We start from the raw sequence: 22,748 nt of genomic DNA on the forward strand, positions 1-22,748 counted from the left end.
GTTGTTCAAGGTAAGTGGCTCGACCCAAAACTTGGTCTTATGTAAATGTTTTTATCATGTTGACATGCCTTGTTCTACTATGCATCATGTAGATTTCATACACATGTTATGATGATGAAATATGCATATGTTCACAATGATATTGTTGATCATGCATCACATATGTTTGAGAGTACGGACAGACATCGTTGCTCTACCACGAGTGTCCCCATACACCTCGGCCTCGTAAGGATGCTATAAAAATAGAGAATAGCAATAAAGTGTGGTTAATACCTCGTCGGCTTAAACAAAAGGAATAAGGACATTTTGCATTTTTCATACATGCACGAAATGTGAATTTTGCACCCTTACTTAGATGATTCAGCATCAAACTTGGGTTATGCCCGTAGAATATTCAAACGTTCTAGTTAGAGCTTGCAGCAAAGGCGTGGAAGTAAATGAGATGTAACGACACAAGATGTTGTGGGTTCGACAAGTTGTCCTTACATTTTACTTCTTCATGAAGATTTGGATATGTTTTAATCATGTTGAGGAACTTATGTCCCATTAATGAATAATCTTGTATTGTAACCTATGTTTGGGAAACGATCATGTAATACCGTTACGATTCAATGTTATGTTTATGTTTGATTCTTTGCTTCCGCTATTAATGAAATACCTAGCCTAGCGTATATAACGTATTATGAATCTCATGCTAGATAGGTAAGATGGAAATTTTGAGAGTTCGCGTTATATTGAGATTGTAAAATAAAAAGAAAAATTAGCTCAGAATTTCTTAAGTTATAACACGCTTGAAAATGGGGTGTTACAGTTTGTAGTAGAGCAAACTAAGCAGAAAACCTAGTGAGGGATGATTCATTGAACACTAGTGACCTGATGATGACTTTAGGCGATTAGGATCACGAAATTGAGGTTTTCATAGATAGAATTGCTAATGAGATTTTATGATTAAATGTCAGGATGGCTGGAAATTTTTTTGAACAAGTGCTAATAAACCATTGGGCTAACTGAATTAACTCGAGGGAGCTAGATCCCAATGAGAATATTTATGAGTTCTTGGAAAAAATGGAAGATATCATCAAAGATATACCACCTAGCTATCGCCAATGGCCCAACCTAGCCCATTTTCAAATAGATTTTCTGATTAGCGTCCTAAAAGGAGAGCTGAAAACCTTTATCGAATGGGTTTGGTAGAACGAAAACTTCAACCTATTTTTCTATTTTTGCAATAGAATTCGCCATCTGTTAGACGAATTATATGAAGAATAAATAGAAGAAGAACCCATGAAAGAATCAGAAGAGGAAGATCCCAGTGAAGACGAAGAAGAAGAAGAAAATGTAATGGAAATTGAGATTGAAAATGATCCCCCTAAGTTCAAGTATATCAGTTTTGATGATGAGATGGACTCAGAGGAATCACAAAATGACCCTGAGGGACCTACCTTAGAGTCCGAAGATGAAGCTAATGCATGGATTTGGAAGTCCACTAGTCCTAAGTGAAAGGACACTTAGTAGTTTGTATTAGCTTTTGTTAAATGTTGTATCAAATAGTGTTGTACTCTTAGATTTTGAGAATCTATAAGAAATATGATTCACTATTTGAATTCATGATGAGCTAATTAAGTTGAATGTTTGGTGGATGCGAAATTTTCGTGATTAGGGAACTATGTTTTCAAATTGTAAACACTCGTCGAACTTCTACCTTAGAACCCATGACTCCAAACCATCAAAGAGATGATACTAAAGGACATGATAGTGACATTCTTGGAAGTAGCTCAAGTCAAGAAGAAGAACGAGTGAATGGTAGCCGATTGAACTAGATTGGAAGAATTGTGGGAAGCATGGTTGGAGTCATGCAAGGAATTCAATCTCAAGGAGGGCGTACATCTAGTATGTCGGACTTATACCGCCGACAGAACTCACCCACTTTCTAGGGAAAGCTTGGAGCTAACCCTAGTGAAGGTGAGTTTTGGGTCGAGCAAACCGAGAAATTGCTCAACCACATTCACTGTGGTGAAGACAAGAAAGTTAACTATGCCACCTTCATGTTGCAAGATGAGGCAGATAGATGGTGGAAAGGAACAAAAAGAATAATGGCCACTCAAGCGCAAGCTGGGAGACCGTACATCAGTTGGGAACGATTCATTGAGCTATTCAACGACAAGTATTTTCCTCTTAGGCTAAGGATGGAAAAAGAAAGGGAATTCATGGACTTGAAACAAACTAGGGATATGACTGTGGCGCAATATGAAGATGCCTTCACCCGACTAATCAAGTACATCCGATATACGAGATGAATGAAAGGATAAAGGCAAAGAAATTTTTAGGAGGGTTGAAACTAATGATCCAGAAGGCCCTTAGTAATGTGAGTACTCAGTCCTATGCTGAATTAGTGCTGCAGACGATGACCACATAAGCTAATTTAAATCAGATTAAGGCTATCCAAGGAGCAAGATAGCAAGCCTCTAACTCTAAGCCGAATGCAAGGAAGAAGTAGGATCCCAAGAAATCCCAGTTGAAGCCCAGTAAACCTTGCTCGAAATGCGACAAGCAGCACCCTGGGAAGCCATGCAGGCAAGGAATGAGAAGCTGCTATAACTGCAGGGAAGAATGACATCTTAACTGGAATTGTCCCAAGAAAGGACCCATTTGCTACAACTGCAATCAGTTAGGACATTTGTTAAGAGATTGTTCAAAGCCAAAGCAGGTAGGACAGCCTCTGGGGACGACGAGAAATCCGAGAGTCCAGCAGGGAAGAGTATTCAACCTGACACGATAAGACACGGCAGATGACCAGACCGTCATTCAAGGTATCATGTTTGCTTCTAGTTTTCCTATGCATGTCTTGATAGACTCAAAAGCTAGTCATTCATTCATTTCTCATGCATTAGCCAAAGTGCTAGGGGAAGAACTTGAAGATTTCGATTATCGTATGATTATAGCAACCCTTATGGGAAAATCTCTAAAAACCTCATCAGGGTACTAGAGTAAGAAAATTCAAATAGGAGAAACCAAGATTTCGATGTGATCCTAGGAATGGACTTCCTAACAAAATACAATGCCACGATGGATTGCAAAGCCAAAATAGTCAGTCTCAGGAATGGAGACTCGATTATTAAATTTCAAGGGCAAGGTAGGGCAAACAAAAGGAAATGGATCTCTACTTTAAAAGCAGATAAGATGTTGCAAAAAGAAGCTTATGGGTACCTAGCACACGTTCAAGAAAAGATACAAGACCCCGTAAAAATGAAAGATGTGTTAGTAGTTAAAGAATTTGGGGATGTGTTTCCCGAAGAATTACCAGGATTACCCCTGCAACAGGAAATTGAGTTTTCAATAGAGATTGTGCCAGGGGCAAGTCCAATTTCCATATCACCTTATAAAATGACTCTCGCGAAATTAAGGGAATTAAATATTCAACTTCAATATCTATTGGACAAGGGATTCATCAAACCAAGTATGTATGTCACCCTGGGGAGCATCGATTCTCTTTGTTAAGAAGAATTATGGGAGTTTAAGAATGTGAATAGACTACCGGCAACTGAATAAAGTAACCATCAAGAATAGATATCCGTTTCCCAAATTAAGGAATTATTCGATCAGTTGCAAGGGGCCAAGATTTTTTCAAAGATTGACCTAAGATCGTAGTACTATCAAATAAGAATCAAAGCAAATGATGTGCCCAAAACAGCTTTTCAATCTTGATACGGTCATTATGAATTCTTGCTTATGCCATTTGGATTAACCAATGCCCCAACAACATTTGTGGATTTAATGAACTGAATCTTTAAGCCATTCCTAGACCAATTTGTGATTGTGTTCATAGACGACATATTAGTATACACACCTTCTGAAGAAGAACATGAATATCATTTGAAGACCGTACTACAAACGTTGAGGGAACATAAGTTGTATGTTAAATTTTCCAAGTGTGAATTTTGGCCAAGTCTGGAGGCATTCTTAGGGCATGTTATATCAGCAGAAGGAATATCGGTTGACCTAGCAAAGGTAGCGGTCGTAAGAAGTTGGAACCAACCTAGAACAATCACGGAAATCAAAAGTTTTCTAAGGTTGGCTTCATAGAAGGATTCTCTAAGATTGCTTCACCTTTACAAAGTTAACTCAAAAAGGAGTGAAGTTTGGTTGGGATGATCAATGTGAAAGAAGCTTTCAGACGTTTAAGGAAAGACTCACAACCGCTCCAATTTTAGCTATGCTAAATGGGTCCAAAGGCTATAAAGTGTATACGGATGCTGCGAAGAATGGGTTGGGATGTGTGTTTATGCAGCATGGCAAGGTAATTGCCTATGGATCCAGACAACTTAAAAAGACGAACAAAATTACCCGACCTACGACTTGGAGTTAGTTGCAGTAGTGTTCGCCTTAAAAGTTTGGAGACACTACTTGTATTGTGAAAGGTTTGAAATCTTCACCGATCACAAGAGCTTACAGTATGTATTCCCCAGAAGGATCTAAACATGAGGTAGCGTCGAAGGATGGAGCTCTTGAAAGATTATGATTATGTCATCTAGTACCATCGCGGCAAAGCCAATGTTGTGGCCGATGTCCTGAGTAAAAAGGAATCTAATTGTATGGCAGGGATGTTGATATCCGAGTGGAAGTTAGTTGAGGCTTTTAGTCTAATGACGATAGAAGTTACCCCTAAAGGAAACTCTGCCTATGTACTTGATGGAGCAAATACAACAAGCCCTTCCTGAAGATCACGGAATGAAATTATGGGTTGATGAACAAGGTTAGGTGCAAAAACCAAAATTTGAGTTAAGAGAGGGCAAACTTCAATTCTAGGGAAGAGTATATGTGCCTCGGGTAAAGGAGTTAAGGCAAGCAATCTTGAAGGAAGCTCATCAATCTAAGTATTCAATTCACCCAAGAAGCACCAAGATGTACAGAGATTTGAAATCCGTGCATTGGTGGCCTGGAATGAAGAAAAGTATTGCAAGATATGTTAGTCAATATAATACATGCCAGAGAATAAGTGGGAACACATCACAATGGATTTCGTAACTGGTTAACCAATAAGCTCTAAGGGAAACGATGTTATTTGGGTGATTGTTGATAGATTAACTAAGTCTGCTCACTTTCTAGCTATGAAGGTAGGCCAGCCTATCAATAAGCATGCCCAGCAGTACCTCAACGAAATTGTCAGGCTTTATGGGGTATCGATAAGTATTTTTTCTGGCTGTGATCCAAGGTTCACATCAAGATTTTGGGGAAGTATGCCAAAGTGCTTAGACACTCAGCTCAAGCTAAGTACGTGACCTATCATCCCCAAACTGATGGACAGTCAGAAAAGACTATTCAGACTTTAGAAGATATGTTAAGAGCCTATGCTATAGATTTTTTGGGAAGCTGGGAGGAACATCTACCGTTGGTACAATTCGCTTATAATAACAATCATCATAGCAATATTCATATGGCCCCCATGAAGCGTTATATGGACAGAAATGTAAATCTCCGGTGTTGTGGACCAAAGTTGGAGATCGAAAAATGTTGGGTCTCGAGATAGTTCAAGTAACTACAAAAAAGATAAAGACTATTCAAGAAAGAATCAAATAAGCTCAGAGTCGTCAAAAGTCTTACACTAACACTAGGTGCAGAAATTTGAAATTTCAAGTTGGCGACAAAGGGTACCTGAAGATATCCCCTCTAAGAATGGCAACTCGAAGCCACAAGGCAAGTTGAGTCCCAGATATATTGGGTCAAATGACGTTATAGAAAGAATCAGGCCAGTTGCTTACCGGCTAGCTTTGCCCATGACTCTCTCCAACCTCCACGATGTATTTCATGTATCGCAACTCTATAAGCATGAGTCAGATCCATCTCAAGTAATGCTAACAAAAGCTACCGAAGTACGAGAGAATCTTTCCTACTTCGAAAGGCCAATTAAAATTTTGGATCGAAAAGATCAAATCCTGAGGAATAAGTCGTATGGTATAGATTCTGCTATAGATTCTATCATCAAAACAAATCTAATTTTTTTGAAAATCTAGATTGAGAGTCGACTCCTAGTAAAGTACAGTCGATTGTGGTTTATGCAAAGTCGAGGTAGTTGAGTGCAAGTTTTAGCAAGTCAACTGGGAGTCGACTGTAGGCCAATGAGAGTCAGTTGTCGATTTTAAGAGTCAACTATGGGTGTCGTGGAGTCGACTGTCGGTTAGAACAGTTGACTACCAAACTCCAACAGTCGAATTTTTCTAATCATTACAGATCCATTAGAAACTCAAGTATATATATCTTCAAGAAATTTTTAGAGAAGGCTAATGCACTATCAAGATCTATCATTCTAAAGCACATCCAAGCTTTAGAGCACTCAAGAAAAGTAATCCAAAGCCCAAGTATTAAAGATACATCATTTGGAGCCCAAGGCAAAGAAGTTTTCTTCTTGTTGGTAATTCTTGTATCATTTATTTATTTGCCTTGTAATATTTGGTCTAATATTCATATCCATATTAGTCCAAGTTTATTGGACATAGGATTGTTTATTTGTATTAATTGTGGATTATGAGTGACCTCCTAAAGCCCAAGTAATCTAGGTGTATTGTTGTAATAGTTTTCAAAATGAGCTAAGGGGAAAACCTCAATGTGGTGTAAAAATTTTCTAAGTGAATTTGTTGAAAAACTTAGGTGTGGTTATAGCGGAACCTCAAGTGTCGGGTTGACCTTGAGAGAGTGATCGTAGATGTTGGAGACACCGAACCACTATATATCTTATGTTATTATTGTGGTTGTTTGAGTATTTATATTATTGTCACTCCCAAGCAACATATATATTTATAACAAGTATTTTATTTGTATAAGAAAAGCTCAACAGTTTAAAAATGAAAGAATTTGTTTTAATAAGTTTTTATCTCTCAATTCACCGCCCTCTTGAGTGGTCATTGTGTGTCAAGAGACCAATAGCATCAAGTTAATAATCATTAATAAAATAATTTCATCATTAAAATGTAATTAATTTTTATTATCAAAATCATAACAAATGCAAAATATCAATCTATTATCAACATACACTCTGTTGGTCGATAGCCATAAGATGAATGGTCAGTAGCCAAAAGCAAAATAGCCAAGACAATCAACAAAGTCTCTAGAACCAATCGACAACTAATTTCTTGCCTTTGAAAAATTTTGTTCCAATTTAACCAACGATTTAAAAATAATTTAGAAGATTTGTTTAAATCAAAATATAAGCTGTTATAAACCACCATTTATATATATATATATATGTATGTATAGTTCATTTGATTTAATTCAACAACGCATTTGAAATTGATTTTTGTTTGAAAATCATATACTTGACTTATGACTTAGGGTATAAATTAATTTTGTTTTTCATCAAAACTAAACACAAGAGTAAAATATCATAAAGAACAACAGAACAAATAGATCTTGATTGTTATGACTGTGACGAGAGATCAAGAGCTTTCTGTAAAACCATTCACTCTTTCTTGTAATAGAAATGATTCAACCATTGGTAATGCCTCATCCACCATCTCTCCAGTATTTTTCACTGCTTCCAGGCGCGCCAGAATCTCCACATGCTTATCCCCCAACTCTCCTCTGGCTTCTTTTTCTTTTTCTTTTTCTTCTTCTTCTTCCTCCTCTCTTTTTTCATTGTTATCATCAATTTGTGCACCATTAGAGTCCGATGTTTTATCCACATATTGCTGAATGACATGGTCTACTGAAGGATTGCCAAAGGCAAAGATGTTGCCCACCTCCGTGAAAGTAATAATAGCTCCCTCGACTTCGCACATCTTGCACAGGTCTGCCATCTTCTTGAACAACCCGTCCCTGCGCTTTGTGAAGGTTGTCTGTCTTCTGGCCTTGTCACCTATTTTCTTGATTTCCACTCTCTTCCGCCCCATGATCTTGAGTTCACTAGTGTCACTGCGATGAATGGAAACCCTGTGGAAATTGAGAAGAAGAGTAAAGGAACAATGCCATATCAAAGACATGTGAAGTTCTTTGGAATAGATAGAACTGGGTAGTAGATATTGGAAATTATGTTCTAATCGTAGAGGGATGAGACTTGAGAAGGTTTAGGATCTTTCATAAGGCACCGAGAAATAGGACCAAGAATAGGGCGAGGCCGGGTTTTGCTCCTCATCCTTGACCCCAATACCCCACCACCCGCCCTAAGCCCCCAGGTAAGAGTACAAATCACAAATCTAAAATCCCATCCCAGCTCCCGACGGGGAAGGAATGGGAATCCCGAACTTGCCTCGACCCCTGACTCCCAACCCAATAATAACAAAACAATTCATAATGCAACTTCTTGCAACAATAATAAATAAAACTTGCTTTTAGGTTACAATAATCATAAACAAAATCTTTACAACAATAATTGAAAAATCTGCATGTAAGCAAATAACAAGAAGATGAGCTAACGAAAACCTTCTTGGACCTTCGACCGTGACAAATTCGATCCTAAGAAGTGTCTAAACTCTATTGCAAGCACACGAATAGAGAAAGAAATATAGCCGGCACGAGAGCAGGGGACGAACAAAATACAATCAGAGAATGGAAATAACGATTCAAAGAAGCCCTAGAAAGAGAGACGGAGAATAAGGGAACTGACACAGTACAACCATAGCAGCACACGCAGCAATTCGAATAAACAAGAAGGCCTAATTTGTAATCAGCTTCAATTTCAAGAACTAGATGATGGTGATCAAGAACTTGGTGCCTATATTTTCAACTTTTGAGCCCTAGCCACATGCACGGATGATTTATTAATAATTGATTTGGGAATGAGAAGTTGAGAAGCCTCGCTGGTGGGTCGAGTTCTACTCTTTGGGATACTATGGATAATCAGGTTAGTGGGCCTCTCTCAAATTGGATCTACTAAACCTTTTTGCCATAATTTTATAATTTGCTTACACATTATTTTTAATTTAGAAATTAAAATACCTTTTTGATTTTGTAAATATTCATCCAAATCCAATTGTTAAATACGGTTTAAATATTGTTGCTTGTACTAAAAAAAACATTTAATGTGACAAAAAAAATTTATTTTTAAGATTTTTTTATTCAAAAAAGAAGAGAATAATTAAATATAAAATCAAGTTAAGAGTAAAACAACATATAGTATTGGACCTTAAATAAATAGATTAGGATTGGATTGATTTCAAGGTAAACTCAGTCGATTTAGAGGTTTCTTTAGGATTATTGTCCTTTCGCGATCTCCCGCTGCTCATGCCCTCGATTTTAGCAGAGAAAATAAATCGCAGGTACAGGCTTTGCCTAACTGCGTGGGACAAGGAATCAAACCCACTACTTATTAGTGCGAATCTCAAATTTATAGGCTTACATAGATGGCACATTAGGTGTGACTAACCATATAAATCTTAAAATATGATTGCTAATTGCATCATACTTGGCTATTAGTGGGGTCACAAGTTGGGTCGAGTTAGTCTAATCTAGGTGTTTGAACCTTTGATCTTAATATTTAGTAAGTAAAAATAAATAAATAATGAAGCATGATAAACCTATTAAAATTTAAAATGAAGCATGGTGGAGCTTAACAATGGCGACAACTCATTCTCAGTATTTTTTTTTTTTTTTTTGGTTAAATTATAGAAAACTAAAGGGCAATGGGCATTTCGTGTATTTTTTAAAATTTAATGGTCGTTTTCTCAAGATAGGGAAAGAGTGATGCAAAGTATATAAAATTAAAGAAGATCCCTATTATTTCTAATAAGTCAAGATGTTTGTGCCTTTCTTCTTGTATAATAAAACAATTTTACTCATGTCTCACAAAAATTTCTATCTTTTTCTTCTATAATCAAACAATATTAATTACGTCTCATTAATTGTATCTACAATAAAAGTTACCAAAAACTTATCAAAAAATAATTTTAATTCTAATGTTATCTTTCTTTATATGACTACATTTTAATCTTAAAATCATCATCTTAATTGTGTTCATGTGTTTCATATGGTAATGTTTTACTGCACAACATTCGCTATTATATAACAAAAATGACGATACAATTGTCTTGTAAAATTTGTCTTTTAACTTTAATGAATTTTATAATCACATTAAACTTGTACACCTTTATTTTAACCATCCTCCTACTTTTATTCTATAGGTAATATCCGCATCAATTTCCAGCCCTCTCCCCTTCCCCTAATGCTAATCTTAATCTTAGTTTGTGTTGATCTTCAAGTTTTAACATAATATCCTCTATGCTTATAAGTCAATTCAGTAAGTTTTTATATACAGTATCGAGCTCGTATATAAAAACATAAATAACTTACAAAAATAAATATTTTACACTATACCTTCAAGGGAAAAATCCGAGAGAGAGAGAGAGAGAGAGAGTTGCTTACAAATCTAATCCGTCCTCCAAGATAGAATTTTCTTGATCACTTTATGTTTGTGTGATGAATGATGATGATGCATAAGGGGAGGAGGACGAACATTAGAAGAAGAATATGAGAAAGGAAGAAGCGAAAACTTAAGTTGTTCTATTTATTTATACAAAATAAACATAAACCTTTTAGGAATTAAGTAAAAAAAAAAAAAACTAACCTTACTAAAGTTGAGCTATCAAATATTTAAAAACAAATAAAATAAAAAATAAACTTAATTTCTAATTCTATCTACATGTTTATTACTACAACATTACCATAGATTTATTAATTAATATAGAACTACAGAATAATTAGACTTATAAAAAAAACCCACTTCTACTAACAAAATAGAATTTGAATCAATTGTTGTGATGAAAATATAAACTCACTAAGAATAGAATAGTGAAACTCAGAAATCAGAATCCCTTTAATGAATTCTTTCCAGAGAGGATTGGGCATAAATAAATCAGAAAGAGAGAGAGAGAGAGAGAGAGAGAGAGAAAGTCGCTTACAAAGCTAATCCGTCTTCCAGGATAGAATTTTCTTGATCACTTTATACTTGTGTGATGAATGATGATATGATGATGATGATGATGATACAGAACTAGAGGACAAACGTTAGAAGAAGAAAACGAGGAAGGACGAAAAGAAATCTAAAGAGAAAACTTAAGTTGTTCTATTTATTTATACAAAATAAACAAAAACATAAACCTTTTAGGAATTAAGTAAAAAAAAAAACCTAATCTTACTAAAGTTGAGTTGTCAAATATTTAAAAACAAATAAAATAAAAAATAAACTTAATTTCTAATTCTATCTACATGTTTATTATTACATTAACACAGATTTATTAATATAGAATTACAGAATAATTAAACTTCTAAAAACAACCACCACTTCTACTAACAAAATAGAATCCGAATCAATTGTTGTAATGGAAATATAAACTCACTAAGAATAGAATAGTGAAACTCAGAAATCAGAATCCCTTTAATGTATTATTTTCGAAGAGAATTGTGTATAAATAAATCAAAGAGAGAGAGAGAGAGAGAAGATGCTTACAAATCTAATCCGTCTTCCAAAATAGAATCTTTTTGATCGCTTTATGTTTGTACGATGAATGATGATGATGCAGAACTGGAAGAAGAACGTTAGAAGAAGAAAACGAGGAAGGAGGAAAAGAAATCTAGAAAACTTAACGCTACGTTCTCTTACTGTTTTCAATTTTTAATTTTAAATTTTCAATTTTCAGTTTTTATAATCTGTTTTCAAAAAATTAAAAACGTGTTTTTTTATCATTTTAAAAATTATTTTTTAAAACAAAAAATTAAAAAACACATTTACTTTAGAATTTTGAGAAAAAATATTTTGTGATATTTTATTTAATAAATTTGATTATTAAATGATAAAACTAACTATTTTTAATACAATTTTACTATTAAAATAAAATAAAAAATTTAATTAATAAATTATTAACATAGAAGTAATAATTTAGATTATATATTATTATACATAATGTGTAATATACTTAATAATATTCTGTATGTCATCATATATTATTAATTATAATATAGATATATTATATTTTTTAAATTTAAAATAAATATATAATTTTATTTCTAGCGTCACAACATGAAAAATTGATTGTATTTTCCATATTTTGGAATTAGAGATTGTTTTGACCAAAAACATCCAAAATAATTTTTTGTTATTTTGAATTTTATTACGTCCCGTCTCTCAGAGCCCCTACCGCGAATAGAGGATCCGTGAGAGTCATTACTAAAAAAATACCAAACAATAACACAACTACAACTCACACACAACCCTTATTTAAATCATAATCTTTTTTTTTTTTATAACTTCTCATAATCGTCATTACATAGCTGATCACCGTGAGCTCATTTGACTTACATAATACACATATATCTCAAACATAAAACATTAACCTTATTACAAGTACAATGACACCCAAAATCTAATTTCGGGAGAGCTCTGCATTTGCTATTATGACACGATGGTCTAGACCCAAATCCCGATGAACGTACCTGCTGTCACAGATGTTTCTCTTATCTGGAATGATAGAAAGCAAATGTCAGTCGCAAGACTCAACAAACTTATGAAAGGAAGGTTGTCAATTAAAAATAGGACTCTTCCCATGACACCACATGCAAATCATGTCAATGCAACAACACACCATGCCATAAACCATACGCTTACACCGTGAATGCATAACATAAAGTAACTTTGCACATAAGCAGTTCTCGGGACCCATATAAGACACAAATTGGCGCCCAAGCCCCACGTACAAACCTATTGCAGCCTAACATAGGCTACCATATCATTATCCATAAAGACCCGCATTTTCCTGACCTTGGTCGGCTTTTCCTGACATTCATAACATGTGTTAACGTCAAACCAATCAATCTTAAGTTCAAAACTCGCACTCCCCAGCTAATCTACCGGGTTCGTGCCTCGTATTCCACCCACAACATAGCCTTGCACTTCCCGGCTAATCTACCGGGCCTTCCCTCGGGCTTACCCCGAGCTAATTTTTAAGCTGAGCCGAAGCTCTAAAGGTCTACCCTCGGCCTTCCCCGAGCTAATCTCCTGCTCAGAATAACAGTAATAATAGAACCATGCAATACAACACATAAAAAATGCAATGGCTTCTGCAGCATAAACGTGATGGCAAGGCCCCCATAAACCAAGCATCAGGCCATGCTACGCCCACATAGGAATACACACATGCGCCATGCTCTCAATGCATATCTTCACCTAGGGTACCCAAATTAGCTCTCAGACCAACCGGATCATGCAAATGCTCACACATCCCATCACACACAAAACATGTTTCCCCAAATGAATGCAACTCAGCCTCCTATAGCACACATCATGATATGCACAAGCAAATGCGGGAATCTGGTAGTACTAGCTCTTCTGGCCCGTCTAGCGCTTATCATAACAGCCGATGACTGGCGCCCATACATCCAGCCATCAACTGCCACGACCCACGATCGACAGTCAGTGGCTTTGTACTCCATACCCTTAGGACACACACGATCAACATTTAATTTATATCTTTTAGACTTAACCTTACATAACATTTCTGTGTAACTCTTCACGTACACAATCACATAAACATAATAATATCGTTCTCATTCTCATCTCTTATCGTGTTAACGAACCATTTGCTTTTCTCATTAAACCCTTTAACATAACCCATAATCCATACCGACTCTTCTAAGAACCTAGCCCATCAGGTTCGGAATCATTCCTAAGAAAAGCAGGACAATACAAAATCCCGTGACAATCGAAATGAAAGACACTAAGACATCACTGCTTAACTCATTCCATTAACAATAACCTCATTAATAAAATATAAGTCATAGGGTGGTTGCCACGCGAATTATTTTTATTAATGCGTGGAACCGAATCACGGTGAGAGAGGGTATAAAATACGAGAAACTATGAAGACTTTCACGGGAAATAAAGAATAGGAGGATAGGGTTAAGAGCTTGCCTTTACACGACCGTTTCTTGATGTTCTTGCACTCCTGCTGCGAAACAAAAACTGTGGCTCATATTAATTAGATTTAACCATGAAATATAAACAATCCAACCGTATAAAATCGAGACTATTACGGGTATAAGAGGTCATTAAAAATTAGAAAGTGAAGAGAGTTTTGTCTTATTTCGCAGAGTTTTGGCCTTAAATAACCATGCACTGTAGGTAATATTAACACTAAAATAAATTAGAATACAGCCTAAAAATACGATTTAATCCGTAAAAAATATTTAATATAAGCTGATTAACCTACCTTACCCTTCAGATATTCGATTGCACAGGATAAAAATCAATTTCTTGAATTTTCTCTCTATTTTCTCCTTTCTTCACGCTGCTTCGCACCTATTCTTCTCCTGATTTACTCTCTGTTTTGGCTTCCTTTTAGCTTCAATTAAAGCCTTAAACAACAAGCTAATCCCATGAGAAAAATCGGCCAAAATACATGGCTAAATTGGCCTTAAAATTCGTGAAATCAGAGGTGTGGGAGAGCAGCCGTATAGGCGCCCCAACGCGCGCCACGTGGCCGCGCAAATGGGCCAGCACTGGCACCCCAAAACGGCATCGTTTTGGGCGCCTCCTACTGCCAAAATAAATTATTTCTTCCCCCAACGCACGCCTGCCCCTTGGCTCGATCCCACGCCTCACGCTTGCACTTGCGCGCATGCGACCACTGGGCTGGCCGTTTCCTTCGCCTATTATACGCGGCCCATTAATTTTATAGGGAACCCAAAACAGGTTCCAGAATTTGCATATAAACCCCAGTTCTTCCGAAAATGCCACATACACCCCAAACTCCATTTTCCACCTATTTCACTTTCACCCCAAATTTTCAAAAAATCCACTAAATTAATTTATTTTGCTATTTTCATAAATACTCCCAATTAACTTAATTATTTTCTCAAAATAACATCAATAAACATTTTCTTAAATCTCCAAATACCCAAATGAATTAATATTTCCTTTTAACCCACAATTATTTAATTATCACCACAAATACGATAATTAATAATGATTAACCAAGTAATTTAATTAATTACCCTTAATTTCCTATTTCCTCAAAACTACATAAATTATTATTTTTCCCTAATTTCTCAAATACCGAAATTGATAATTATTATTTATTTTCAAATTTCGAGATATTACAATTCTTTCCTCTTTAATAGAATTTCGTCCTCGAAATTCACGCATAATCCATCTCCTCAAGACATGCACGCGAGTCTCATGATATTACTCAACATCATGAGACATTCCATATCATCATTTTCCAATATCTCACTGGCCGTCTTGTGTCACCGAATCATCCTCAAAGTCCCACCTATACTGGTTTCCCCTCTTCTCTCTTTTCTTTTCTTTTTTTTTTTTATGCACCGAGTCAACTACCAACCTCAATTTTCTTGTACCATTTATAACTTCCAAATCACCTTAATACTCACTTCATCGATAGGGTTAAACCTATCTTAGTTATCTTTATTATGCACTTTGCCCACCGAGTTTCCATTTGGGAGTCCTTATTGGTTGCAGATTCCCTTGGATAGGTTCAGGTATTTATATTTCACTCATTAGCTCGTATAACATTTCCTATTGTGACTTTCTATTGACAGTCACTCCTACTACCACAAAACCACCCAAACACATCCTTAACGATCTATAACCATGCCTCATACACCTAGCCTCTCACTTAAATCATACCTTCCATCAGGGTCGTAAGCTAACACCAGTAGGGACACAAACACCAAGATCAACCTAGACGACGAACAGGTACCTTGAGTGGGGTCTACTCCTACCATTTACTCATGGCTAACCTCAATATCCACAAAATCCCGACTCGAGTCACTAGCCTTCCATCGCGCGTTGCGACACTCAATTCCTCAACACTCATTTTCCTATAATACCATCATACTTAGAATTCAAGATTCAAACTAAACGCACCCCGTACTAGACATACAATTCCAGCCATACAACCCATGACACACACCTAACTATACTCGATCGTCTTATGTATGCAGAGTCATCTCTCTTAAATTTTCTCTAATACCAAACTGTAACGATCCGCCTCCTGGAGCCCCTACCGCGAATAGAGGATCCGTAAGAGGGTCATTACTAAAATGATACAGAACAATAACACAACTACAACTCACACATAACCCTTATTTAAGTTATAATCTTCTTTCTTTTTTTTATAACGTCTCATAATCGTCAATACATAGCTGATCACCGTGAGCTCATTTGGCTTACATAATACACATATATCTCAAACATAAAACATTAACCTTATTACAAGTACAATGACACCCAGGATCTAGTTTCGAGAGAGCTCTACACTTGCTATCATAACACGACGGTCTGGACCCAAATCCCGCTGAACGTACATGCTATCACAGATGTTTCTCTTACCTGGAATGATAGAAAGCAAACGTAAGTTGCAAAACTCAGCAAGCTCATAAAAGAAAGGCTGTCAATTAAAAATAGGACTCTTCCCATGACACCCCATGCAAATCATGCCAATGCAACAACACACCATGCCATGATCATACACTTACACCGTAAATGCATAACATAAAGTAACTTTGCACATAAGCAGTCCTTGGGGCCCACATAAGATACACATTGGCGCCCAAGTCCCACGTACAAACCTGTTGCAATCTAACATAGACTACCATATCATTACCCATAAAGACCCGCATTTTCCTGACCTTGGTCGGCTTTTCTTAATATTCATAACATGTGTTAACGTGAAACCAATCAATCTTAAGTTTAGAACTCGCACTCCCCGACTAATCTACCAGGTCCGTGCCTCGTATTCCACCCATAACATAGCCTTGCACTTCCCGACTAATCTATCGGGCCTTCCCCCGAGCTAATCTCTAAGGTCTTCCCTTGGGCTTCCCTCGGGCTAATTTCTAAGGTCTTCGCTCGGGCATACCCCGAGCTAATTTCTAAGGTCTTCCCTCGAGCTTACCCTGAGCTAATTTCTAAGCCGAGCCAAAGCTCTAAAGGTCTACCCTCGGGCTTCCCCCGAGCTAATCTCCTGCCTAGAATAATAGTAATAATAGAACCACGCAATACAACACATAAAAAATGCAATGGTTTCTGCATCATAAACGTGATGGCAAGACCCTCATAAACCAAGCATCAGGCCATGTTACACCCACATAGGAATACACACATGCAGCATGCTCTCAATGCATATCTTCACCTAAGGTACCCAAATTGGCTCTCAGACCAACCGGGTCATGCAAATGCTCACACATCCCATCACACACAAAACATGTTTCCCCAAATGAATGCAACCCAGCCCCCTATAGCACACACATCATGATATGCACGAGCCAATGCGGGAATCTGGTAGTACTAGCTCTTTTGACCCGTCTAGCGCTTATCGTAACAGCCGATAACTGGCGCCCACACATCCAGCCATCAACTGCCACGACCCACAATCGACAGTAAGTGGCTTTGTACCCCATACCCTTAGGACACACACGATCAACATTTAATTTATATCTTTTAGACTTAACCTTACATAACATTTCTTTGTAACTCTTCACGTACACAATCACATAAACATAATAATATCGTTCTCATTCTCATCTCTTATCGTGTTAACGAACCATTTGCTTTTCTCATTAAACCCTTTAACATAACCCATAATCCATACCGACTCTTCTAAGAACCTAGCCCATCAGGTTCGGAATCATTCCTAAGAAAAGCAGGACAATACAAAATCCCGTGACAATCGAAATGAAAGACACTAAGACATCACTGCTTAACTCATTCTATTAACAATAACCTCATTAATAAAATATAAGTCATAAGGTGGTTGCCACTCGAATTATTGTTATTAATGCGTGGAACCGAATCACGGTGAGAAAGGGTATAAAATACGAGAAACTACAGAAACTTTCACGGGAAATAAAGAACAGGAGGAAAGGGTTAGGAGCTTGCATTTACACAACCGTTTCCTGTTGTTCTTGCACTCCCGCTGCGAAGTAAAACGTTTAATAGCAATTACTAAAACTGTGACTCACATTAATTAAATTTAACCGTGAAATATAAATAATCCAACCGTATAAAATCAAGGCTATTACGGGTATAAGAGGTCACTAAAAATTAGAAAGTGAAAAGTGCTTGCCTTATTTCGTAGAGTTTTGGCCTTAAATGCCCACGCACTGCAAAATAATATTAACACTAAAATAAACTAGAATACAACCTAAAAATACGATTTAATCCGTAGAAAATATTTAATACAACCTGATTAACCTACCTTGCCCTTCAAATCTTCGATTACACGAAATAAAAATTAATTTCTTCAATTTTCTATCTATTTTCTCCCTTCTTCACGCTGCTTCGCGCCTATTCTTCTCCCGATTTACTCTCTATTTTGGCTTCCTTTTAGCTTCAATTGAAGCCTTAAACAATAAGCTAATCCCATGAGAAAAATCGGCCAAAATACATGGCCAAATTGGTCTTAAAATTCGTGAAATCAAAGGTGTGGGAGAGCAGCCGTGTGGGCGCGCCAGCGCGCGCCATGTGGCCGCGCAAATGGGCCAGCACTGGCACCCCAAAACGGCGTCGTTTTGGGCGCCCCCTACTGCCAAAATAAATTATTTCTTCCCCCAACGCATGCCTGCCCCTTGGCTCAATTCCACGTCTCACGCTTGCACCCGCGCCCATGCGACCATTGGGCTGGCCGCTTCCTTCACCTATTATACGCGGCCCATTAATTTTATAGGGAACCCAAGACAAGTTCCAGAATTTGCATATAAACCTCACTTCTTCCGAAAATACCACATACACCCCAAACTCCATTTTCCTTCTATTTCACTTTCACCCCAAATTTTCAGAAAATTCACTAAATTAATTTATTTTGCTATTTTCATAAATACTCCCAATTAACTTAATTATTTTCTCAAAATAACATCAATAAATATTTTCTTAAATCTCCAAATTCTCAAATGAATTAATATTTCCTTTTAACCCACAATTATTTAATTATCATCACAAATACGATAATTAATAATGATTAACTATTCCCAAGTAATTTAATTAATTACCCTTAATTTCCTATTTCCTCAAAACTACATAAATTATTATTTTTTCCTAATTCCTCAAATACCGAAATTGATAATTATTATTTATTTTCAAATTTTGAGATATTACAGATTTCCTTCACAAAATTTTTTCTTGTTTTTAAAAATGATAAAAGTAAACACATTTTCATTGTTTTAGAAAACTAAAAACTAAAAAAGACCTAAAAACAACAAAAAGAAAACAGCCTAAATTGTTCTATCTATTTATACAAAATAAACAAAAACATAAACTTTTTAGGAATTAAGTAAAAAAACCTAATCTTACTAAAGTTGAGCTGTCAAATATTTAAAAACAAATAAAATAAAAAATAAACTTAATTTCTAATACTATTTACATGTTTATTATTATATTACCACATATTTATTAATACAGAACTATAGAATAATTAGACTTCTAAAAACTACTTCTACTAACAAAATAGAATCTGAATCAATTGTTGTAATGGAAATATAAACTCACTAAGAATAGAATAGTGAAACTCAGAAATCACGATCCCTTTAATGAATTCTTTCCGAAGAAGATTGTGTACAGATTTCAGGATAGAATTTTCTTGATCGCTTACAACTTTAGTGAGATCAGGTTTTTTTACTTAATTCCTAAAAGGTTTATGTTTTTATTTATTTTCTATAAATAGATAGAACAATTTAAGTTTTCTCTTAGATTTCTTTTCTTCCTTCCTCATTTACTTCTTTTAATGTTCGTCCTCCAGTTCTGCATCATCATCATTCATCACACAAACATAAAGCGATCAAGAAAATTCTATCTTGGAAGACGGATTAGATTTGTAAGTCTCTCTCTCTCTCTCTCATCACACAAACATAAAGCGATCAAGAAAATTCTATCTTGGAAGACGGATTAGATTTGTAAGTCTCTCTCTCTCTCTCTCTCTCTCTCTCTCTTTCTGTGAAATTTGTTAAATATTTAAAAACAAATAAAATAGAAAATAAACTTAATTTCTAATTCTATCTACATGTTTATTATTACATTGTCATAGATTTATTAATATAGAACTACAAAATAATTAAACTTCTAAAAACAATCACTTCTACTAACAAAATAGAATCCGAATCAATTGTTGTAATAGAAATATAAACTCGGTAAGAATAGAATAGTGAAGCTCAAAAATCAGGATCCCTTCAATGAATTCTTTCTGGAGAGGATTGTATACAGATTTCAATTTATATAGAATTTAGCCTGTATACCTACTGGGCACAACTGGGAAGCAGTTTATACAGGAGACTGCTAGTCTAGAATTCATCAAAACAAAATGTAAGCAAGATACAGCATAGTCAGTTTCAGATTACCCTTGAAAGAGAAAGAACAGATGCCAGCTAGTTAAAAATGAATTGCTAGAGGAATGATTAGTTAAAAATGAATTGCTAGAGGAATGCATATGCTGTGCAATTTTCGGAATAGATAAATGATTCCTTGAAAGTCAAAATGCTAGCGGAAAGCAATGAAAAAGACTTTGTTGTCAACAAACCCAAGTCAAAATATATGTATATTTGTTGTTATGCTTATATTCATTTGATATTTTGGTCTTACACACATCCAGTTTCAAGTCTTTTACTATTGATGAAGCCACTGAATAAATTATTTTTTTCCTGAACAGTTCTTATTATAATTTATTTAGTAGGCTACTCTCTCATGGCAAAAAACCCTACAAGGAAACTCAAGAAACACTAGAAACTGTAATTTTGATTGAGAACCCTCTACTGTAACCTTGAAAACCTGGCTATTCAATCTCTGCAGAAGATTCTCCATCTAACAAGTAGAACTAACTGAGGACCTCAGTAAACCATATGAGAAAGGGACCTGCTAGCCAACTAGGTAGCCCAAAAATACCTTTGTCCGGTATTCGACCACTACTACCTTAAAACACATCACTAACAATCACCTTCCACATAATTCCAATCATACTCTACCCACACACCCTGTTGTAACAGCATATCTTTACAATATAATTAACTTTTAAATAAAGATTTTTTTACAATTGAATTTAACCTACAACTGCAAGCATTTGCTTAAGTTGCCATGCGATTAAACAATTCCACAGATAGTTTATGATATCCATACCATTCTAAAGTTTTCAACTGACATAATTATGATTTTGTGGGTGTCTTAATCAGAAAGAAACACCAAGTTTTTGGATACTATTATGCATATGGTCTTAGCACCAATTGTTTTCGTAACAGCTACTCTTTGCACTGACAAAATACATGCATGATGAAAACAAAAATACTTGTGCATTTTCAGGAAATGAAAGTACACATTTTCATATCCTGCTTGCAGTAATAAATATAAGCATTCTAGCAAGAGCAAACCATTACCCCCATATGGAAAAGCAAAAGACTGACACCCTCGCCAAAATAAAAGAATAGAAAGGCAAAATCAATTTTAAGCCCTTAGACCCCGATGGGTTCCCCAAATAAATTAGAAGACGAAGAAAAAAATATCAATCCTTTTGTTTCTTGGTCATTCATTCCAACTAACAGATCAAACTACTAGGAGGCTATCTTTCCTTCTGTGTTTGAAATCACAAAGGAGCCTGCAATGAGATGGAGATCTCCACTTGCCAAACACGGTGAAATTAAAGGTAAAAGGCGAAACATAAAAAAAAAACAATAGGAGAAGAACGAACCTGGCGTATTGGAGAGACCAGTAAAAGAGCGAGGGCGAGCCGCGAGCGAGCGAGGGCGAGAGATCGAGCGAGCGAGGGCGAGCCGCGAGCGCGAGGGCGAGGGCGAGGGCGAGGCAGCGAGCGAGGGCGAGCGAGAGGGTGACAGCGAGGGCGAGAGAGCCAGAGACGGAGAAGGGTTTGCAGAAGGTAGAAGGGAGAAGGGTTTAAAGAAGGCACTGATTGGGGGGGGGGGGGGGGGGGGGGGATTTGGCCTCTTTCTTATTTTTTGTTTAATATTTAATAATTAAATATATGCTGAATTTACTTTTAAATATATTTCAAGAATAAAATAAATTAAGGAGTTATCATCACATATACATTAAGGGGTTGTTCAATTGTCAAAAACAGGTCTTGCTATATATATATATATATGAAATATTCGCCACAGAAAATTACAAAATTTTTAAATAAAAAGAATCAAAGAGAATATTTTGTTTCAGTTTTTTAAATTATTTTTGGCTATCACAAAGAATTGCAGACGGTTGAAATTAAAAAAATAATAAAACGAAATACTTTATTTTAGGTTTTAAATTATAAAAAAAATAATATGAAATATCTTTGACTGATTTGTTTGTTTTTAACCAGAAGGGGCATTTTCCTTACGGTAATCTTGGCATCTATTTTGAGTAATTTTAATTATGATAATTATTAAATATTTTAAATAATAATTTATTATAATTATCTAAAATGTGATAATAAAATAATTTAAATTATTGTATTTTAAATTAATTATATTATAAATCTAATAAATTAGTTTGATATATTGAATTATTTATTATATGTTTGTTACTTCAAATAATTAAATTTTTTTTTCTATAAATAAAAATTATATTAAATGAAAATTATAGAACATTTACAGATTATCAAAGTAAATCTCGAGTCTCAAAAAAAAATGAGGCAAAACTTGTAAATAACTAAGTAAAATTAAATACTAGAAAGAGAATAAATTTTTAAAACTAACGATATACGACTATCATACAAAGAGATCAAGCGATATCAACAAAACAACAAAGAGTCAGACGCACGAAGACGAGCATTGAGAGA

At 35.6% G+C, this 22,748-nt stretch overlaps 1 protein-coding gene across 8 annotated transcripts; it reads right to left on the bottom strand.

Annotated features, from left to right (window-relative positions):
* Positions 1–7,374: 7,374 nt before the first annotated feature.
* Positions 7,375–21,901, bottom strand: LOC127812136 (agamous-like MADS-box protein AGL23). Of its 8 annotated transcripts, XR_008025826.1 has the most exons (3): positions 21,666–21,889; positions 16,207–16,330; positions 13,887–13,928 (listed from the first exon to the last, which is right to left on the bottom strand). XR_008025826.1 is itself a non-coding variant. In XM_052352467.1 (2 exons), the coding sequence occupies exon 2, from the start codon at positions 7,881–7,883 to the stop codon at positions 7,431–7,433; it is 453 nt and encodes a 150-aa protein (XP_052208427.1). In that variant the 5' UTR covers positions 7,884–7,923; positions 21,666–21,870; the 3' UTR covers positions 7,375–7,430. The 8 variants fall into 8 exon arrangements, 3 of the variants coding, with proteins under 3 accessions (XP_052208427.1, XP_052208426.1, XP_052208428.1); XM_052352467.1 differs by lacking the exons at positions 13,887–13,928; positions 16,207–16,330 and adding an exon at positions 7,375–7,923 and having other exon boundaries at positions 21,666–21,870; XM_052352466.1 differs by lacking the exons at positions 13,887–13,928; positions 16,207–16,330; positions 21,666–21,889 and adding exons at positions 7,375–7,923; positions 8,599–8,800.
* Between the last annotated feature and the right edge of the window lie 847 nt (positions 21,902–22,748).

The sequence above is a fragment of the Diospyros lotus genome, chromosome 10 (genome assembly GCF_014633365.1).
Source record: "Diospyros lotus cultivar Yz01 chromosome 10, ASM1463336v1, whole genome shotgun sequence".
Lineage (NCBI taxonomy): Eukaryota > Viridiplantae > Streptophyta > Magnoliopsida > Ericales > Ebenaceae > Diospyros > Diospyros lotus.